A 20678-nucleotide genomic window follows, 5' to 3' on the forward strand; every position below is an offset into this window, starting at 1 on the left:
CCGGGCCACAGGCTAGAACAACTCGACGACTTGGTGCTGCTTGTTGGTGAGGACTAAGATGTAATTGTTGCCGGGACGGTGTGCGTGGGGGGGAGCTGCATCTCGAAGCACCGGTGAGTATCCTCTGCTGAGAGTGGAATGGGACCAGAGGAGTGTCTTGGGGAGGAAGGTAAGGGGAAGTAGTGGAAGGCCCTCCTCCTGAGTGACCTGTGAAGCGTCGGAGGAACTTGCTCCAACCCAGGCCTGGAAAGTAGTAGATACTGTGACATTTGGAGAACTGAAAAGTAGAGAGGGATGAACTTGCTGGTTGCTGGGAGTACGGGGAGCAGTTCTGGTCCTTTTATGGTTATAGCTCTCTGCACTTGAGTGCTTATTTCTGCTTCACGGGTAATGCGGCTCTCACTTTAAGCTGTCACAATGGCTTTGAGCCTTTGAACATGACCTCCTTCATTCCCTTTCTCTGTTTAATTTTTCTATATGTGGAAATTGAACATATACTATAAAAGAATTTTTGTGAACTCTGAACTAAAATATTTGGGAAACGGCAGGATTGGTTTTATCGGAAAGAATGATCTTAGTTTTGGGGAAGTTTTTTCTTGTTTTGCTTCCATCTGTCGCTCACCGACTCTCCAGGGGCAGTCACCTAGGACTCGGAGCTGGGCTGCTTCGGTGGAATCCTGCCTCTGCTCTGTTCCGTGGGTGACCTTAGTTAAGTGAGTGAGTGAGTGTGATTTACCTTCCGTGGCCCAGTTCCCTCACCTATGAAAGGAAGACGATAGATACCTTACCTTACTTTACAACGCTGTCCCGAGGGTTAAATAAGTTAGTACGTGATGCAAGACAATGCCTGGCACACATTAAGTACTACTGACACATTAGCTCTTTATTTACATAAATCAAGGCATGACGTAGGCCCTTTGTGAATTTATGAGCCAACAGAGGCTCAGAGGGATTTAAACACTTGCCTGAGATTACGCAGCTAATAAGTGGCTAAGGTGTGACTTGAACCTTCCCTCTGACTCAAAGCCTGGCTTTTAACCACTCTGCTGGCTTTTTGAGGTGTGGCAGGTCAGTTAACTGTAGACTGTAGGCTTTTAAAACGTTTTTAATTGGACTATAGTTGATTATGATGTTACAGGGGTTTCCGCGGTCAGCATAGCTTGGCCTTCTCTCTGCAGCTGCCAGCTGTCGCCGTGCAGCGCTGTGACAGTCCTGCCCACCTGCCTTCTGCCTCTTCTTCCCAGGACTTACTCATTCTGTAACTGGATGCCTCTCCCGTACCCCTGACCCCTTCTGCCCGCCTCCCTCCACCTTGCCCCTGCAACCCTCAGTTGGTTCTCTGTGTTTATAGGTCTGATTCTGCTTTTTGTTTTTTAAATGTATTCGTTTTTTTTTTTTAATTCCACATACAAGTGAAACCATATGGTATTTGTCATGACTTATTTTACTTAGTTTAATACCCTTTAGGTCCACCCATGTTGTAAGTGGCATGACTTATCTTTTTTAAGGCTTCATGATAGTCCATTGTGTATATTTGTGCGTGTGTGGGTGTGTGCGTGGGTGCGTGTGTAACATCCATTCCACATCTTTTTCATCCCTTCTTAGGCGGCTTCCGTATCATGGCTATTGTAAATAATGCTGCCATAAACATAGGGGTGCACATATCTTTTCCAGTTAGTGTTTTTGTTTTCTTTTGGTAAATACCCAGTAGGTGTAATTATTGGATCATATGGTATTTCTATTTTTAATTTTTTGAGGAACTTCCATACTGTTCTCCACAGTGGCTGTACTAATTTACATTCCCATTCCTTTCTCTCCATATCCTCAACACTTGTTGTTTCTTGTCTTTTTGGGTTTAGACTGTAGATTGTAGGTTTTATAGCTATTGGCCCATCTAGTCATCTGTCTTGTACCTTCTGATTTGGATTTTTCATTACGTTCTCATTTTGTCAACGAACTGCATTTCCTTAAAACATCTGTGATTTAAACAGGAATTATAAAGTAGTATAAAAATGAAACAATTGCTCTTAAAATAATGCTACTCAAATATTTAGATAAAAACTTTAAAAAGCCACACTAACAGAACTGAATTGTGGAAGGCATAAAATGTCATTTCTTGTGACATCTGATAATGGCTATCAGTGTTTCCACACACTTGTAAGTTTTGTGGAAATTAAGGCATTTTTTTATTAGGCATTTTGAGTTTACCATTTTAAAACAATACGGCATTACTGTTTTACTCATTTGCACATCTTCATTACCAGGAAGAAAATAAATCAACTTTTTATAGCTCATGGAAAGCTTTCTAATCTGTACTCTAGATTAAGATAAAGAGAATTAAGGCCTGAGAAGTAAGTCAGGGCTGCTTAGCAGCAGTGGCAGGTGAGGTTGATGAGAATTAACAGCTTTTGACTGTTAGCAGAAAGGTGGTGTAATGGGATCTGCTTATGGTAATGAAGCATTGACTAGATGGCTATGTGAAATGATACTTTCTCATTTATTTTATAAAATTATTGGGGAGACCTTTTCAATAATGATATTGAGCTCAGAATTTTTAGAGTCCTGTAGGATACATACTTTTGATATTGAGTAGAAAATTAGAAATTATATAGTATTGTAAACCTTATAATTATCTTATGGAGAAACTTATTCCAGGTAGCAAAATTAAAAAAAAACAACACTCTAAACTACCAATACCTTATCTTTCTGAAAGTAGCTGCAATGTGGGGCTTAATATATCTCCAAATTGGAAATTGTCCAACCATCCAAGTTGCTCAAAAATAAAAAAAGCTGATAAAGTTTTTAAAAGTTTATTTACTTATATCTTGTCTCTGGGCAGAGTAAAGAATTCTATCAAGATGAAGTAGCCACTGTTAAAATTTATTTAAAGTTTCAGCCAGGGATACACTCAAGATCAAAACAATTGGCAATGAAGGAAAAGATGGTATGTGGCAATGTGACATTTAAGATTACATCAGATAGAGTCTGTCTCAGGAATGACCATATGTCCTTTCCATCTGACGTCTGTTTCAGGACTCAGACAAATGAGTTGAAGGTTTTAGATCTGCCTTAAAGAATTGTTCTTTCATCACGTTTATTAGATCTCTTAAAATCAAATGTGTTTCAAATGGATCGAATGTGCATACAATCAAATGAATGGACATAATGACAAAATTATATTCTTCTTAAAAAATTGGACAATTATGGGTTTGTACTATTGAGTACTAGGATGAAGTATAGATAATCTTGTGTTCTTTTCACTTAGAGGAAGAAGAGAATTTTTTCTCCTAGTTTTAAAACTAATAATACAGAATTGAAATGGGAAGAAATAACGGTTCTTTTCTAAGAGAGACGTTTCTAGGATGACTTTAAAAGAACAGGCATAGGAGAGCAGAGCCACGTCAGTTGTGGCTTGAGTTCGAGATAAGCAGAAGTGTGTGTGTGCTTAATGTCACATGGCAGGAGGCTTTCCCCAGAGCAGTTTGCCTGTCCAGGGAGCTGTTTCATTTTGTGCCTGATAGAGCTGTACTTTGGAAAATACCCGATTCCCTGCCTATTGCTTCGTTATGGATTATACAGGTAAAATTAAATTTAAAATATTGTCCAGCCACATAGAATTATTTAAAATAAAATACTTTGCATTTATATTTAAAAATTATGTTGATTGTGATTGTATATTTAAAAATATCATGTATGAATTTGTTATATACAAATTTTGATATTTAAGATAAGCACTTAGGGGAATTTGTCAGATATACCCTTGTTTTCTCTATTTCAGTTTGGGTCATACTCAAACAGACTTCAATAAGATGTAATCTGTAATTAATTCTCATGTCTCCCCTCTGGGCCAGAAGGTTTAGAGTACAAACATCTGAGTTCACATTATGCCACACAGAGAATAAAATATACACACAGTCTACACAGAGCTTCTGGTTTCTGTAAAACATTTTTGGCATTGTGATAGTTGTTTTGTGCATGTGTGTGGCTCAGTCTTTTAGATGGAGTTGACATAATGAGGTGAGTTGGGGAATTTCAGTTTTTATCCCAAATTTTCTGAATATTAATGTGTCTAGAATTTTTGGATGGATAACTAGCCTCTTTCTTTTTTAATTTGCATAACCGTGTTTCCCAAGTTCTAGTTTCTGAATGGTAAATTAGTGCAGGTTTGTAAATAAAATGTTAAAATCAGGCTAACCTTGGGTGCTGGTTGCTTGGTGAGAAGGTGGGGGATTCCCTTGACTCAGATGGGATGAGGGTAGATTGAGGAGGTGATGCTAAGGAGGAAAGGACATGAGTCTTTGCCAAAATTAATTACCTCAATTCAAAATTATATTACCTTAAATTTGAACTTTTGGAAAATGATGACACTGTTTTCTAATAGGTTCCTTTTAAATTAAAGAGCAAAGGCTTTTGGAAGATTTTTCCACCAGGGGAGAGACCTACCTTCCATACCCAGTATAATAACAAAATCCCACTCTATGTTTAGATTTAAGCTCTAGTTATGTTCTCTATAAATGAGCCCTTTTGAGGTATGTGTGGGTCTTTGATACAATTTTGTACAAAATTGATACAATATTGTATCAAATTGTGAAATTGTTGTAAAATCAATAATTTAAAATGTAACTTTCTGGAGCTTGCTATGTAAAGGACTTCTGTGGTAAATATTTTTTGAAGACAAAACATTTTAAATTAATTGCTCAAATCTGTCTTTTCCATAAATCCATATATATATACATAAGTATATATACATACATACATATATGGATTTATATATACATATACATATGTGTATATATATGTATAAAGAGAGAAAGAGAGAGAGTAGTGTGTGTATTTTGATTTTTTTTTTCGTAAGATTAGTACCAGGATTTTTGTTTCACAGCTCCGGAATAAAATAGACAATAGACTTATCTTTTAGAAGGCTCACTGTGTGTGTGGAACTCTGTAGAAGCCAAAGGAACACACTTTATAGCCATATGCAAATAATTGAAATTTCTAAAATCTTACCAGGGAGCTTTTACTATGAGTATGTTTTCAATTAGAAATTTGTACCTGTTTTCCAAAGAACACAATCATTGATTCTTTCATTTTTCTATAGTTTATATATTGCCACTAAGCCACTTCTATGTTGTTTTTAGGTAATACTTTACAAGCATATAGGTGGTGTTCCAAAAGACACATAACTTTCACATGCTAAATAGACATCAAAAGGAATACTAAGGAAACTTTAGTGTGAACAGAGGCTCCAGGGAAATTCCAGTTACGACACTTTCAAGATTAGTTATTGTGTGTGCTCTAGAGAGAATATGTGGTTTAAGTTCTTACCACATTAATAGATAAATTAATTAATTTAGTTGTCTGATGTGGTAGGAAGCTATTTTGGATGTTGTCTTCTATGGAGATTTTTTTATAAACATTTACATAGTTGCAAATATAGGTATATTTACTCTAGTAAACCGTGAAAAGGAGAACGCATATGTTTTCAGTTTATGAGAAAGTAAGTAAATTCTTTTAGATTTGCAAAGAGAGTTTGTTTTACTGTCGTTACTATTCATGAAGCTTAATCACTTTGTGCTTACTGACGTCATCACGGCACTGAAGGGGTTATCATCCAGTCGAAAATGATTCTTGATGATTCAAGAATAGTTTTATGTATTTCTTTTTTCCTGGAATGCTCTTCTCCCTCTTTCAGTTTTTTCAGGTGTCTGTTGAAATCTTTTAAGGGTGGCATTACCTAGCGGTTTTACCTGAAATAACCCTCACATTCTGTCACTCCTCTGCCCCAGGTTCCTCTTATCCTTCTCTCTAGCACGTGCCACCCCTGGCGTATTCCGTGTTTGTTCGTCTCACCGCCTAGACTGTAAGCTCCACGGAGGAGGGCGTTGGTTCTTGGCTGTACCCCTAGAGTGCGGGACAGCGGGCTCCCAGGAAATGGTTGTTGAAGGATTTATGAATGGAATTTCCACTAAAAGTGACTATTGACTTGGGTTTAACATTTTCACTACTATCTCTCTTTATCAACAGTGTTCTGATTTAATAATGACGATTTTGGACACTACCTTATTTTGAATATTGATCTCTCCTTTCATTGCTAATTTTATCCTGAAATTAACAGTACTTTCTTTACTAATGGAAGGGTAAGGTTGCAGGCAGATGGGCGTTAATTAGAATTGATAATTCAAAGGTCACTTTGGTTTTGGAATGCATTATGTGATTTTTTTTTTTTTTTGGAGGGACATGGAAGATATCAGATCAGTTTTATTTCATTATATTTTCCTTAGGCAACATATGAAAATTTGTCTTTGTTCTCTGAGCTCATACCAGCTGCCTAGAGGAGAGAATCAGAGTGAAATAACTTTTTGAAATCTATTTTGCCAAAGATGGGTCTTTACTGATATGGATTCTAACCTCCTCCTCCTTCTTCTCTTTAAAAGTATTTTATTTATTTATTTATTTATTTATTTATTTATTTATTTATTTATTTATTTATTTATTTATTTATTTATTTATTTATGATAGACACACAGAGAGGCAGAGACACAGGCAGAGGGAGAAGCAGGATCCCCAGGGGGAGCCTGATGTGGGACTCGATCCCAGGACCCCAGGGTCACACCCTGAGCCAAAGGCGGATGCTCAACCACTGAGCCCCCCAGGTGCCCCTGGATTCCAACCTTCTAAAAGTATTTAGAAATACTGCAGGCCTCCAGAACTTATAGAAACCTTAATAGGAGTCAGAGGTTGTCATTTGTGTCCAATTTTGTTGGCAAGTGAGATACCTAATGCTTTTAACATACTGACCCTGTTATAGATCTCTAAAAAAAAGTTGACTTTCTGAGAAATATTGCAACCTTTAACTTACTCTCAGAAGTCCACACCAAGGAATAAATATAGGCCCTCAGAAAAGTGCCTTTATAATATGCAAATATACACCATCATGTATGAGCTGAAGAAAGGAGCTACATCAGTGACTTGGCAAAGCAGGTATTGCATATAGATGATGGGCCCTGGTGGAGAATATCTCTTACCCAGGAGCATTTTCTCATTCTACTTTTCCTCTTGCCTTTCTGTTGGCCACATCCATCTGCCACTTGTGTGGCCATTCACGTCCAACATCCGTAATGCAATTTAAAATAGATCTTATGTAAGGTATATTCTGGTTTCGACCCTTTTGAAGGGTATTGCCCTACAGTTACATCTCAACACCATTATTGATGCTCTCCACTGGTTGTTTCCATGACCGTAATTTGGGAGGGATGCCTTTTTTAATTCCTGCATTTTTCAGCATCGTCCTTTCTGTCATTTTTAGCTTTCTCTGGTGACCTTTCTCTTTTAAGAATATTTTTCTCCACATTTTCAGTTGATTTCTGTTTTCCTTATCTTTTAGTTGAATACTTAAAGTATGATTTTGAGTATTAATTTTCAAGAAGCATTTTGGAAGAGTGGTTAAGAGCATATTCTTTGGAAACAGGTGACCTAGGTTTGAATCCCAGGGTTAACATTTGGTACTTGTGTGACCTTGGCAAATTATTTCACCATCTATCAATTATGGATACTAATGGTATCTACCTTTTAGGGTTTTTATAAGGATTCAATAAGTTAATACATGTAAAGTTTCAAGAATAGTACCTGGCACTTAGTGAATATTCTGTAAATAATTCTTTCCTACCATAAAATATTTGTTCTTTATCTTATGTAACATTGTTGTGCTCTCTTCATAATGGGTTAGCATTTTTGGTAAGAAAAGGTCAAATTACCTTGAATAAATTGTGCTATATCCACACAATGGAATATTATGCAACCATTAAAAGAATGAGATAGATCTACATATACTGAACAGAAAAGCTATTAATGATATTTTAGATAGTAATTTCCAGTTCTGCATTCATATCAGAATTTAATGTTTAAAAACTATACTGTATAAAAACCTGCCTTTGTAAATGTAAGAAAATATTGGGTATATACTTTGGATGAATGGATGGAGAAGAAACTTATTTTATATGATTTTAAAAGTGTAGGATTATGGGAATATACACATATACACTTTTTGTGCATTTCAGTGTTTTTAAAACATTAAAATTTTTCTTTTTTCTTTTTCTTTTCTTTTCTCTCTTTCTTTCTTTCTTTCTTTCTTTCTTTCTTTCTTTCTTTCTTTCTTTCTTTCTTTCTTTCTTTCTTTCTTTCTTTCTTTCTTTCTTTCTTTTGCTTGTCTTGGATAGATACTTCAATGAAGGTCTGCATGCTTCTAGCTTTAAAAAAAAAAAAAAGATTTCTGAGGGCAGCCCGGATGGCTCAGTGGTTTAGTGCCGCCTTTGGCCCAGGGCCTGATCCTGGAGACCTGGGATTGAGTCCCACCTCAGGCTCCCTGCATGGAGTCTGCTTCTCCCTCTGCCTGTGTCTCTGCGCCTCTCTCTCTCTCTGTCTCTCATAAATAAATAAAATATTAAAAAAATAGATTTCTGAGAGTAAAGGCAATCATGCAGGAAGAGTTTTATTTATCAAGTGAGTCAAGAGACAAAACAACAATATTTTCAATTATTTCTTTGCAGCAGTAGATTACAGAGAATGGTGTTGGTCCTGTACACCCACTGACACACTGGTGTATACACAGGTGTGTGCACACAGCTTTGAAATGACTGGGTTGCCCTGGAAAAGCACAGGAGTTCTCACAAGGCAAAACAAAGATAAGGCAAAAAGAACGGGATGAGAGAAATATATGTGGATAATATGTTCCTGGAGCTTCTCAGAAGGCAAAATGAATATAAGGCAAAAAGAATGGGATGAGAGAAATATATGTCAATAGTATGTTCCTAGAGCTTCTCACAAGGCAAAATGAAAATAAGGCAAAAACGATGGGATGAGAGAAATATATGTCGATCATATGTTCCTGGAGCTTCTCACAAGGCAAAATGAAATAAGGCAAAGAGAATGGGATGAGAGCAATACATGCCGATCATATGTTCCTCGAGCTGTGTTTCCCACATTGGAATAGTCGTTGCAGCATAATAGTGTGTCATCGGTGACATTCGAGTGCCCAGCCGTGCCCTAAGCACTCACGCTGTTATTCTCGCTGTTCATAGATGGGCGTCTGTGAGGGCATATTCCCGAGCCCGGCATGCGTGTGCAACCCTGTGCATATTTTCCCATACCTTCCGATGGAGCATGTAGCCCTTGATTTGTCAGCCAGAAACGAAAAAAAAATAAAAACAACAAAAAAAAACACCCGAGCTCCGCAGTCCTTTTTTTGCAAAGGCGGCTTATTTTCCCCCTTGCCCATATTCCTAATTCCCTGGAAAAGTTTGACTCGCTGCACGAAGGCGAGAGCCGAGGTCTGCGCGCTGTGCCGGTCGTTGCGGGCGGGGGGGGGGGGGGGCGCGTGCGTGCCCTTGAGGTCGCTCCGGGGGCGGGCGGGGGCGCAGCGCCGCAGCCGGGAGCCCCCCCGCCCCCCAGCCCCCGGGCCCGGCGCGGCCGGGCGGTGCAGAGCCTGTGACGTCAGCGCCGCCTGCACGAGCCCCGCTATTGTCTGGCTGCCTCGCGGGGCCGGGACTGCAGCCGCCGCCGCCGCCGCCCCGCCCGCGCCCCGCGCCCCGCGCCCCGCAGCCCCGGCGGCCGCTCCCGGGGCTCGAGCGGGGAGAGCGGCCCCGCAGCCCGCAGCCCGCGGCCCCAGCAGGCCGGCCCCGCCGCGCCCCCGCGACCCCGCCGCCCTCCCTCCGCTCGAGCCCTCCTGCTCCTCTGCCCTCCTGCTCTCTCCTCCCCCCGCCTCCTTTCTTCTAATCCCCCCCCCCCTTTTTTTTTTTTTTTTTAAAAAAGCAGCCTCTGGAGCCAGCCATGTTTGGCACTGAATCTTCATGTAAGTAGACGCACCCCACTCCGTCGCTCCTTAGAAATCTGGCCGCTGCTGTCACGCTTCCCTGGCTCGGGCTCCTGTCGCTTTGCCTCGGGTGCTGAGCAGCCCTGGGTGCTCTGGGGGCTCTGACTGCGAAGGGATGGGCCCCCCACCCCCACCCCATCCCCACCCCACCCCGGGGAAGGGACTCGTCCTTAACGGGGTGTGTGTGTTCACCCTCCAGGGCCAGGGAGGTCGGGGCGCTCAAAACCAGGCCTCGGAGGGAGGGAGCCGGGGATCCAGGCAGTCCCCGCAGACCGTGCCCAGTGATGCCCTCGGGTCTGTCGCTGATCGCTGGTCGCTGGTGGGTTCCAGAACGGTCCTTAAGCCCCAGGCGGGAACTGGGAGGACCTGAGATGACAGTGCTGATTACAAAGGGGAAAAAAAAAAAAAAAAAAAAGGTTTGCAGTCTTTACCTAAAAGGAGAAAAAGGTGTCATGACATCCTCTTCCTCCATATTTTTACAAAAGCTCGGGGACAGACATGATGTGGATGATGTACAGAAGATGGACGTTCTGTAGATGTAGAGAAGAAGAAATAAGTCTTATGGTAGAGATTTCTTTCTTTTTTCTTCTTCTTCTTCTTTTTTTTTTTTTTTTAACACAATGGTTTCAATGTGGGTATGCTGGCTAGCGTCTCGGTCCAGCAGCTCCAGCCGCTCCAGCAGCATCGTATCTGTCTTAAAACTTGTACAGTGGAATCGCTTTGGTGCAGAGCAGGCCCTGCACAATGGGCTGGGCTGGACAGCACTTGTGGACAGCCACCATGGGTAGGTACAGCCTGGTGACCAGCCTGACTAGTCTGAGTACTATTTAACATTGAATGTAGAATAACACAACTAACCCATGCAGTCATAAAGGCTCTGCAGAATATTTTGTCATTATTCATAAGCAAGGGTGACAGTTAAGTATTTCTTGAAGAGACTCAACCTGCTGGCCTAGAACATGAAAAACTGGCAAGATACCATCTTTGTGGGGAGAAGGGGGTTAGGGCAGGAATTTAGGAAATGCATTTCCTAAGAATTTATAATCTGACCTTTTCTCTCTGATCTAAGGTAATCAGTGTGCCTATTTGTGTGCAGCTCTCGATTATTCTAGAATAGTTGTGTTTCAAGAGAGCTTATAACCTTCAGGGTTTTTGTTTGTTTGTTTGTTTGTTTCCTGATTGTTTTTTTTAAAGGATTGATTATTTTTGTTGTTTCACATGGAAGCTTCTCACGGCTGAAATTAACCACTCTGACTAATGAAGGTCAACATATTATAACAGTGAGACGTGTTGTTCCATTCAGCATATGACAGCATTATTTTCCAATAATTTAAAAATATGTTTTTGAATTCACTTCATGGTGCATCTGGAATTATTGTTACCCCAGAAGTAGGAACAGATTATTGGAGTGACAAGGACTTACTACAGTTTCATTTTACTCATGGGGTTTTGTTTATGTAGGAACCTAGGTATGGACAGAGATATTTATCTACTAAAGGAAAATTAGTGTTACTACTTTGTTTAGCTAAAAATAGAAGCTGAAACTCAGTGTGGGAGTCTTTGGGCTCTTGGACTAGGGACTCTAACCCAACAATGTCTGGCCAGGTTTACTAAGCAGACACAACCTTTCTTGATTATCAAATCTGGTCTCTTAATAATGTCACCCGTGTGCTGTGTGGTATGTTTGAAAACTGCTGGTTGCTTTTGGTCTCCGTAGCTACCGGATTACTGAACAGACAAGAATCCCATTCAGAACACCATCATGCAGATTTTTGCTTTTTTTTTTTTTTTTTTTACTTGATTGAGTATTAAGTATGCCTCTTGCTTATCCCTAGAAGACTATAGATAGGATTGTATTGTCAGTGATCATTAAGTGTTGAGAATGGACTGCCTCCTTTTGATAAGGAGATGCCTTAAATCTATACTCAGAGCTGAGACAGATGTATTTTTTTTTCTGTTTTGAGGCATAGCTTCCTAGGCCTCTAATTTCTGCCTTTTGGAGCCTTTAGAGGCTGAAACTGTCTATATTTAGGATGTTCAGGAAAATAAGTCATATTTGAAGTTCTAATTAGTTCAGAAGGGATCTTGACAACCAACTAAGGCATTCTCACTAAATTTTTATAATAAATACTTGTTCATCCACCCTGTGTACAATGCTATGCTAGATCCTGGAAAGGTTGGTTTTTTGTTTTTTTTTTTTCTTTTCCTAACATTTCTGATTTCATTATTCTTATTTTTGATTTTTGGTTGTATTACTTTGCTAGTATTGGATGCTTTTATTTTTTGAATTGAAGTATGGTTTACGTAGGATAAAATGTGTAAGTCCAAGTATGCAGCTCTATAAATTTCTGCCTATGTTTATTGCCATGGAACCACGCCCCAGATTAAGATACAGAATATTTATATTACTGGAGAAAAGTTCCTTTGTGACAACCTTTCCCAGTCAAAAGGAAATCACTATCCTGACTTCTTTTGCTTGTAGAGTCACATGTAAATGGCTCTGTAAATTTTCTCTCTCCCTTGCTCTTTGCCTGTAAGAGAGGGAAATGTCAATGTCCTCATTTTCAAGTACTAGAGTAAGTTGATTTTATGTTTCAGACCTTTGTAAGTCAGGAATTTTTAGTAGCTGGTATCACGTTATAACGTGTTCTGTGTCACTAAAATAGTATCGCTTGATTTAAATACCAAAAAGACCCTCCCTCCAACTACAAAAGCCTCGAAAGTGACAAAAAATTCACCTGGGAGAGTTGACCCTTCCTTGTTCTTCAAAGTTAAAGACCGACATAGCTACCCAGCAGAATTAATAAATGCCCTGTATTACCTTGTTTTGTGAGTATCTTCCGATAGCATTCTGGGGAGTGGCTTTAACAGTGCCAGTCTCCCTGTTCCTGACTCAGTGGGTCTGAATCTCCTTGGTTGTGTAGATTGGCCACCGTCTCCTTTAGGCCCGCTTGGAATGTGGGTGTCCTATGTCGTAGGTGGATTAATCCTTACAAAGCAGGAGGTGTAGCTTCTGGAGCTCTGTAACGTCTTGAAGTATTTCACAGAGTTTTTCCTTGACTGAAGTTTCCCACGTCTGAAACTGGGACCAGTATGTCTGCTCTTTATCTGCCTTGAGGAAATGCAATTTTAGTTTCTATCCTCGGAATAATTAAGTCTTTGGAGAAAAATACCACCAGTAAAGAGAATTGTTGAGGAGAGTAGTCATGAAAATTCATATCTTTGGTACTTCATTTGATTCAGTGATATTTTGAAATCAAGTTGAATCCCACAAAAATTTGAAAATTCTACTTTTAAAATTTTATAAAGGGACAGAAAAAGGTCATCTTTTCTTCCGGTAGAATAAAGAAAACTAGTTTTGTACTACTGCCCTTTGATTACATCCTTCTTGATAAAGCTACTCATTCTCCAAAGTGTAAATACTTCAAGTACAATGAACGTTTATTCAATTAACATTTATCTGGCTCAGTCCTCCTCCTGTCTCCCCTCCCATGTTTAACTTTTTCAGGCCTCAAGGGTACCATTTAAGGTGTGCTGTGGTGGGAATTGTGCCTGGCTTAATACATTAATATGTCTTCCAAAGAACCTGCCTCATTAGTCCAGTGAAGAGAGCATCATCTTGCCTTTTGAGAAGCAGCATGCCTCTGGACAAATAATGTCGTTTAATCCTTCCTCCCCAAATTTTGTTGTAGTTGTAATAAATTGAAAAGAACATCTAGTGCATCTGTGAAAGGGAAAAATAAATTACTAACGTGCCAATAAAGCGGTAGGATTTAGTGAGCTCAGTGGTAATGGGGAAATGGTGGAGGTGGGTGTCAGTGTCAGCCCTCTTCAGCTCTGGTGTGGCTGGCCCTGCCCTTGTCTGGCTGCCCATATCACCTTGAGTAGGTAGCCGGATGCTGGCAAGGATTTGGGGTCCATGTGATGCGCCACGTGATCTCTTTGATGGGCACCAGAAGTTCAGCTGTCGCCTTTTGTTTTCGTTACTGATGAATGCATTAAGTTGCAACTGACAGCTTCTCAGTTCTAATAGTGAGTATGGTACCATGTTTCTAAGAATAATGTAATTATCTCAAATTTTGAGCCATTGTGTAGGGATAGTCAAAAGAATATACTCTAGCAATATTAGGTCACCAAGAAACTGTACAGTTAAACAGGCATCTCTTTGATAGAGAAACAAAAGAGTCACACTCCTTTCTTTACACGCGTTTCAGGGCCATTCTTGACAGCCAGTCATACGTGAGATTAAACTTGGGTCTATTGTTTTGCTGTAATTTCTGTGAATCAGTTGAGATGTTAATAGTTACCACGTTCATTCAAAAATGGCTATTTACAACTGGACCATTTTTCAATATAAGTCCTAGTTCTTATTACATGATTAGGTCGGAGTGCTGTTTTTGCTGTTAGTATGTTTGACATTCTAGTACACTATATTTTGTTTTCCCCTTTATTAGTTATTGTCATATGGAACAAGGTAATTTAGGAAGGCAGCCATTTCCCTTTCCTACAGCTTTAACTGGCTTTTAGTATTTAGCTGTATTGGATTTTAGATGCTTTCATCTTACTTAAGGCAAAAGTACAAATATGTGTACACAAAAAACTTACTTCTAAGTCAAGCAGTGAATGTAAAAGAAAAATATTATTCTACATGACTTCAGATAAGTAGAATGCCACAGATTGCTAATGTCACAAATTTGGGAAAATGATTATAGATAACAGAAATTTATGTTGGGACATGGTCATACAGCAGCCCGGGAAGCTAAATAAAGCTCATGTAGCATTTGACTAGTTTTGCTGCATCATCTTTTCTTTCCTTCTGACAATGTAAGTTCTGATGTGAAATTTCCTTTGGGTTTCTTGCCTGTTGAATAGTTGACATTATAATTTTTAGTATCAAGAAAATATTTTGAACTAAATAAGATAGAAAAATATTTTTCTTCTGAATATTTATATACTTTGTTAGTACAGAAATGGAATAAAAATACCTAGTGGTTATTTATAAATACTCAGATTACTTATTTTCACTTGAGTATTGGTTTCCCTAATTGTTAGTCTATAGTTTGTTTAGCAGAAATTACACATAAGTTTTCAGTGATCTGTTGTTTTCATTGTCACAATGGGCCAGATTCATATCCTGTATAAACCATGGGGAGTCTATGGGGAAAAATGACCATATATGGAAACTTTCCCCGTAGACTCCCTATGGAGTTACACAGGATGTGAATAGGATTCATTGTTGTTATGGATTCTGAGTTGGAAAAGTCACTGCTAATATGTATTTTTTTTTTTTTGCTAATATGTATTTTTAACAATAATAATAGTCATTGCATTAATTTATGTTCAAATACTATTAAAATTTCAATATAGACTGTGGAGTAAGACAATATGAATTATCACTTAAAATTTTTTCCAAAGAGTGTTGCTATCCCATCATTTTCTCCTAATAAATATAAAGCATTTATTAACATGTTTATTAATGTGTTAATTAGGAAATGCACAAATTTTGAATTATTTACAGGTCCTGTGATGTAGTCATAATTGCTATGCTAGAATAGTTAATTATAATATTTTCCGCATGGAGATTTTGCTTGTGTTAATTGTGGATTCATGTAACTGTGAACTAAAAGACAAAGATACAGTTTAATACATGTTGTAGAAATGGCAGCAAGCATGTGTCAGGTTTAGTGACTAAGTGCAGATACTCTGGTGTTCGATTGCCTGGATTTCAAATCTTGGCTTTACCACATTGTACCAGAGTTTGGCCACCTATCATCATCTAAGCTCTCCTGGCCCAACATATGGCTTATCCAGTGAACTCTTGATGTTAGGGAATCTCAGTATTGAGGGAATCTCTTTTTTTTTGGGCCAGGACCTTTGTACCAAGGTGGCGCTTAGCAGGGGTTATCTGTGGAGAGTAGACTCCAGCAGTGGGAAAGACTGGCTAAAGAAAGGGAAATGTCACTTTCTAAAACTGGGTGGAAATTCTTTCATGGAAGTCTTTGAAGGGACTTAGCGGGAGATCTGAAGAGAGGAGACTGCTGAAACTGGATGAAACTGGTTAGAGTTGGCCAATGCCCAGGTATTTCTCACTACTGGTCACCCCCTACGGTAGGCATCACTAACTGGTCAAGCACTCCTGTAGGATTGGATTAAGCCACTAAAGTTTGGACTGTTTTCCTCTTTTTTTTTTTTTTTTTTTTTTTTTTTTTTAGGATTTTACTTACTGATTCATAAGACACACACAGAGAGAGGCAGAGACATAGGCAGAGGGAGGAGCAGGCTTCTTGTGGGGAACCCAATGCTGGACTTGATTGATCCCAGGACCCTGGGATCATGACCTGAGTCCAAAGCAGATGCTCAACCACTGAGCCACCTAGGTGGCCCTGGAATGATTTCCTCTTAAACCACTTTATCCGTATAAGTCTTTTCTACATTAGTGTGAATCATAGCCACATAAATAAATATTTAATCTTGCAAATAATTACTGAATTAAGAAAAAAATTAGGAATCTTAAGAGTTCCAGTAATATCCCTTTAGATATAAAATAAACACACCATCCTGTGACATACCATGGTTCTCTGAGATATCAGTAGGTCAATAATTCAGAGCCACCCTGGTCTCTTTTGAATGAAATTTATATCAATCAAAGACCTATCTCGCCAGAGTATGGCAGGGTACCTATCATGTACTAAGCACTCATTCTTCAAAATTTGAATCTGCTGTGGCTTAAGATAATACTATTGAAAATATGCTGTGTGGGCTTTACAGGATGTTCATATGGAGTTTAATTAAATATTCTAGAGCAAGGAGTATATTACACATAACTGGCACATATCAGAAACATCCAAGTGAATGACTCTTACCTGTCACCCTTTGGAACAGGAGCAGGTGACACAAGCAGAACAGCATGTGGATTTTTATTATTAAGCCCATATTTGTTATAGGTAAACTGTTATATACTGATACTTAGCCATATATTGATAATTGACTATGTTTCATCTAACTTCATTTATCAAGTTTTTAAGATTATTAAGTAAATATAATGAAGTATTATGATCACCAGTTTATTTACAGTATGGAAACTAAGAATTGTCTCTTTACCAATCCTGATATAATTTTAGCAATTGGAAAAATCATTTTCCTTTTTTTTTTTTGAGAGTTTCAGACTTAAGATTCAGGCTTATTGGCATATTTTGAGGAGTACTGAGCCTCATTAGAGTGCATATAGATTAGGAAATCACAGTGATTCTGTTAGAGTATTATTTACTACTTGTCTCCTTCATTCTTAACTACTTCTAGAACACCGAGGGTTAGCAGGAGGCTCTGGTAGGGTTTGCTTTGGTGCTATGCATGGGCTTGAATCAGGAATCTGGAATTACTCATCTGAAACTTTCCTAGATTTGTTTTAGTATAATGGCGTTTCAGTTATCTTCTGCTGTATAACAAAGTACCCCAAAATGTAGTGGCTTAATATAATCATTTATTATCCTATTTCACAGTTCTATGGGTTGGCGGTACCCAGGGGTAGTTCTCTTGCGGGGCTCTCTAATGCAGCTGCAGTCAGATGTCTGCTGGGGCACAGTCATCTAAAGTCGTATCTGAACTGGAGGTCCAGGCTAGCTCTCCTACATGGATATCAGTTGAAGCCGGCTGTAGACTTGGGGCTCAGCTGGGGTTGTAGACAGTGTGCCTATACTTGGCTTCTCCATGAGCTTCGAGTTTCTCACAACATGGTGCTAGGTTCTCAGAGGAAGCATCCTATGATGGAGAATTCTAAGAGTCCTAGGAGGAAGCTGCAAGGTTTCTTATGACCTAGTAGTCTTAGAAGTCTCAGGAGCCACATGTACCAAATTGTATTGATGAAGCAAGTCACCAGGACAAGCCCAGATTCACAGGGAAGGGAATTAGACTCCTCCTGGTGAGAGAGTGGTAAGGTCGCATTGCAGAAGAACAAGTAGGATGGAAAATATTGTGGTGGCCATCTTTGTAAAATGCAGTTTGCTATAAATAGTTTTTTTTTTAAAGATTTTATTTATTTATTCATGAGAGAGAGAGAGAGAGAGAGGCAGAGACACAGGCAGACAGAGAAGCAAGCTGCATGCAAGGAGCCTGATGTGGGACTTGAACCTGGGAATCCAGGATCACACATTGAGCCAAAGGCAAGCACTCAACTGCTGAGCCACCCAGGCGTCCCTATAAATAGTTTCTAAACTCTATCCCATGAGGTTGGTTCCCAAGAGTGCTGCTGGGATTCTCTAAGTCAGGGGTCCGCCATTTTTTTTTTCTGAAATGGGCCAAAGAGTGAATATTTTAGACTTGTGGACTATACAGTCGTTTTTGCAACTCTTCAACTCAGCCATTGTGGCAAATAAACAGCCATAGACAAAGGAGTATGGCTGTATTCCAGTAAAACTTTATTTATGAACACAGAAATTTGAATTTCATATAATTTTCACATACCAAAAGATGCTGTTTTTATTTTTTCCCCGACCACTTAAAAATTTAAAAACGAAACAAAATATTGTTAGATCGAGGGCTATAAAAAACCAGGTGGTAGGCAGGCCAGCCCCTGGGCCTTAGTTCAATGACCCCTGCTCTTAATATTTGATCTGAATTTCCTTTTTAAGAACTGCAAAACTAAAAGAGAAAGATATATTCACATATTAAAAATAACTACTTTTGACATCTGAGTCAAAAGTATGAGTACTACCGGTAGATGAACTTATGTTCTCATTGTTGATTGTTATTATTAAATGTTATAAATTTGAACTTATAAATGTAGTCTGTTTTACACATTGGGCCCCTGAACAGTAAATATTTTGTTTGAAAAAAGATTGTGTTAAAACTAAGTGAGAGAAAAGATAATAAAATAGACAAAATCCTGTGACATTTGAAGGCTTTATAAAATATTTTAGTTTGTTATCAGAATAACATTAGGTGACAAAAGACAGGATATAGAGACTGTGTGATTCAGTTTCACAAATACTTATTGAATGCAGAGGAGTAGCTTATGATATGAAATAAGAGCAAAAAGCTTTCAAGAAATTGAAAGTTCAACTGGATATGGAGGGTGAAGCAGTGAGAGAGGGAGAAGAGAGAGGTTAATAATACTAAAATTTTGTTTCTCATTTAGTTAAAACGGTGTAGATTTTTGATACCAGTGCCTATGAGTCAAAAAAATTGGTTCTTACTGGAATTGGCATTGCGTAATATGCTGAATATGATAGGGAAAACAATGTTTTCTTTACATAATTTTATTGAAGAACAATTTACATATAATAAAATGTACCCATTTAAAGTGAACAGTTTGATGAATTTTGGCAAATATATACATATATGTAACCATCCTTATCATTACAATCAAGATAGATAACATTTCTATAACCCTAAAAAGTTCTCTCTTGTGTCCCTTTGCAGTCAATTTCCAAATCTCTAGAATTTCATTTAAATGGGAGCATACAATGTCTACTAGTTTTGTGTATAGCTTCTTTTGTTCAGTATAATGTTTTCAGCAGTGTTTGTGGCAGTTGGTCGCCATATCATAATTGGCTCAAACATATGCCTATTGATACCGAGTTGTTACCTGTTTTGAGTTCTTATGAATAAAGTTGCTATAATTGTAGAATTATCTGAGTGGACATATGGTTTCCTTTCTCTTGAGTAAAGATCTAGAAAGGCAAGTGTTGAGAAACTTCCAAACTGTTTTCCAAAATGATTATACTTTTTTACATTCCTTTCAGCAATGTGTGGGAGTTTAGTTGCTTTATATCCTTGTCTACACTTGGTATTGTCAGTCTTTTTAATTTTAGCTAATTTAGTGGATATGTAGTGATAAGATTTTGTGATACAATTTTAATTTGCATTTTCCTCATCCTTAAAGATGCTGAACATCTTTGCATGTGCTTATTGGCTGTTGGTATATCTTCACTGATGAAGTGTCTGTACTTTGCCAATTTTAAAAATTGGGGGGATCCCTGGGTGGCGCAGCGGTTTGGCGCCTGCCTTCGGCCCAGGGCGCGATCCTGGAGACCCGGGATCGAATCCCACATCGGGCTCCCGGTGCATGGAGATGGAGCCTGCTTCTCCCTCTGCCTGTGTCTCTGCCTCTCTCTCTCTCACTGTGTGCCTATCATAAATAAATTAAAAAAAAAAAAAAAAAAAAAAAAATTTTAAAAATTGGGTATTTGTCTTACTGAGTGTTAAGAGTTCTTTATATATTTTGATACAAGTACTTTGTTAGATATATGTATTGACAATGTTTTCTCAAAGTTTATAGCTTTTAGTTTTATTAATGATACTGTTTTGCATTTTGATAAGGTCCAGGTTTTCAATTTCTTGAGTTAGATATAAGAAATTTTTGCCTACCGAAGATTGTAAAGATTTTTTCCTTACATTTTCTCTTAAATGTTTTATGTTTTGCTTCTCTGTGTATTATGATCTGTTTTGAGTAAAGTTTCATATATAGTTTGAAGTAAAGGTGGATATTCATCTTTTCCACCAAAATTCATTTGTTTCAGCACCATTTCTTTAAAAAAAAAACAATCCTTTCCCCATAGAATTTTATAAAATTTTAATGTATTTTTTATAAAATACTTTGTAAATATTTTTTTTATAATTTTTTTTTTTATAAAATACTGTGTGTGTTTATTCTCATGCCAATAGCATAGTTTTGATTGCTATGACTTTACCATCATTTTTGAAATCAGGTAGTGTAAGCCCTCCAGGTCAGTTCTTTATCAAAATTGCTTTGGTTATACTTGCTCCTTCCATATCCATAGCAATTTAAAAATTTGTTTGTCAATTTCTGCAA

The 20678-nt window shown here is 38.4% G+C and overlaps 1 protein-coding gene across 9 annotated transcripts in view; it reads left to right on the plus strand.

The window, feature by feature from the left end:
• The window catches only part of ST7 (suppression of tumorigenicity 7), a 241802-nt gene that overhangs the window by 43207 nt on the left and 177917 nt on the right, over positions 1-20678 (plus strand). The window contains exon 1 of one of the 9 annotated variants that reach the window (XM_038557463.1): positions 3446-3579. The exons of the other annotated variants lie outside the window; for them this stretch is intronic. Coding sequence (XP_038413391.1) covers positions 3567-3579 — 13 coding nt within the window. The 5' untranslated portion in view covers positions 3446-3566. Of the gene's footprint in view, positions 1-3445; positions 3580-20678 lie in introns of those variants that run through there. 9 annotated transcript variants of the gene reach the window in all.

This window comes from Canis lupus, chromosome 14 (genome assembly GCF_011100685.1).
Source record: "Canis lupus familiaris isolate Mischka breed German Shepherd chromosome 14, alternate assembly UU_Cfam_GSD_1.0, whole genome shotgun sequence".
Taxonomy (NCBI): Eukaryota; Metazoa; Chordata; class Mammalia; order Carnivora; family Canidae; genus Canis; species Canis lupus.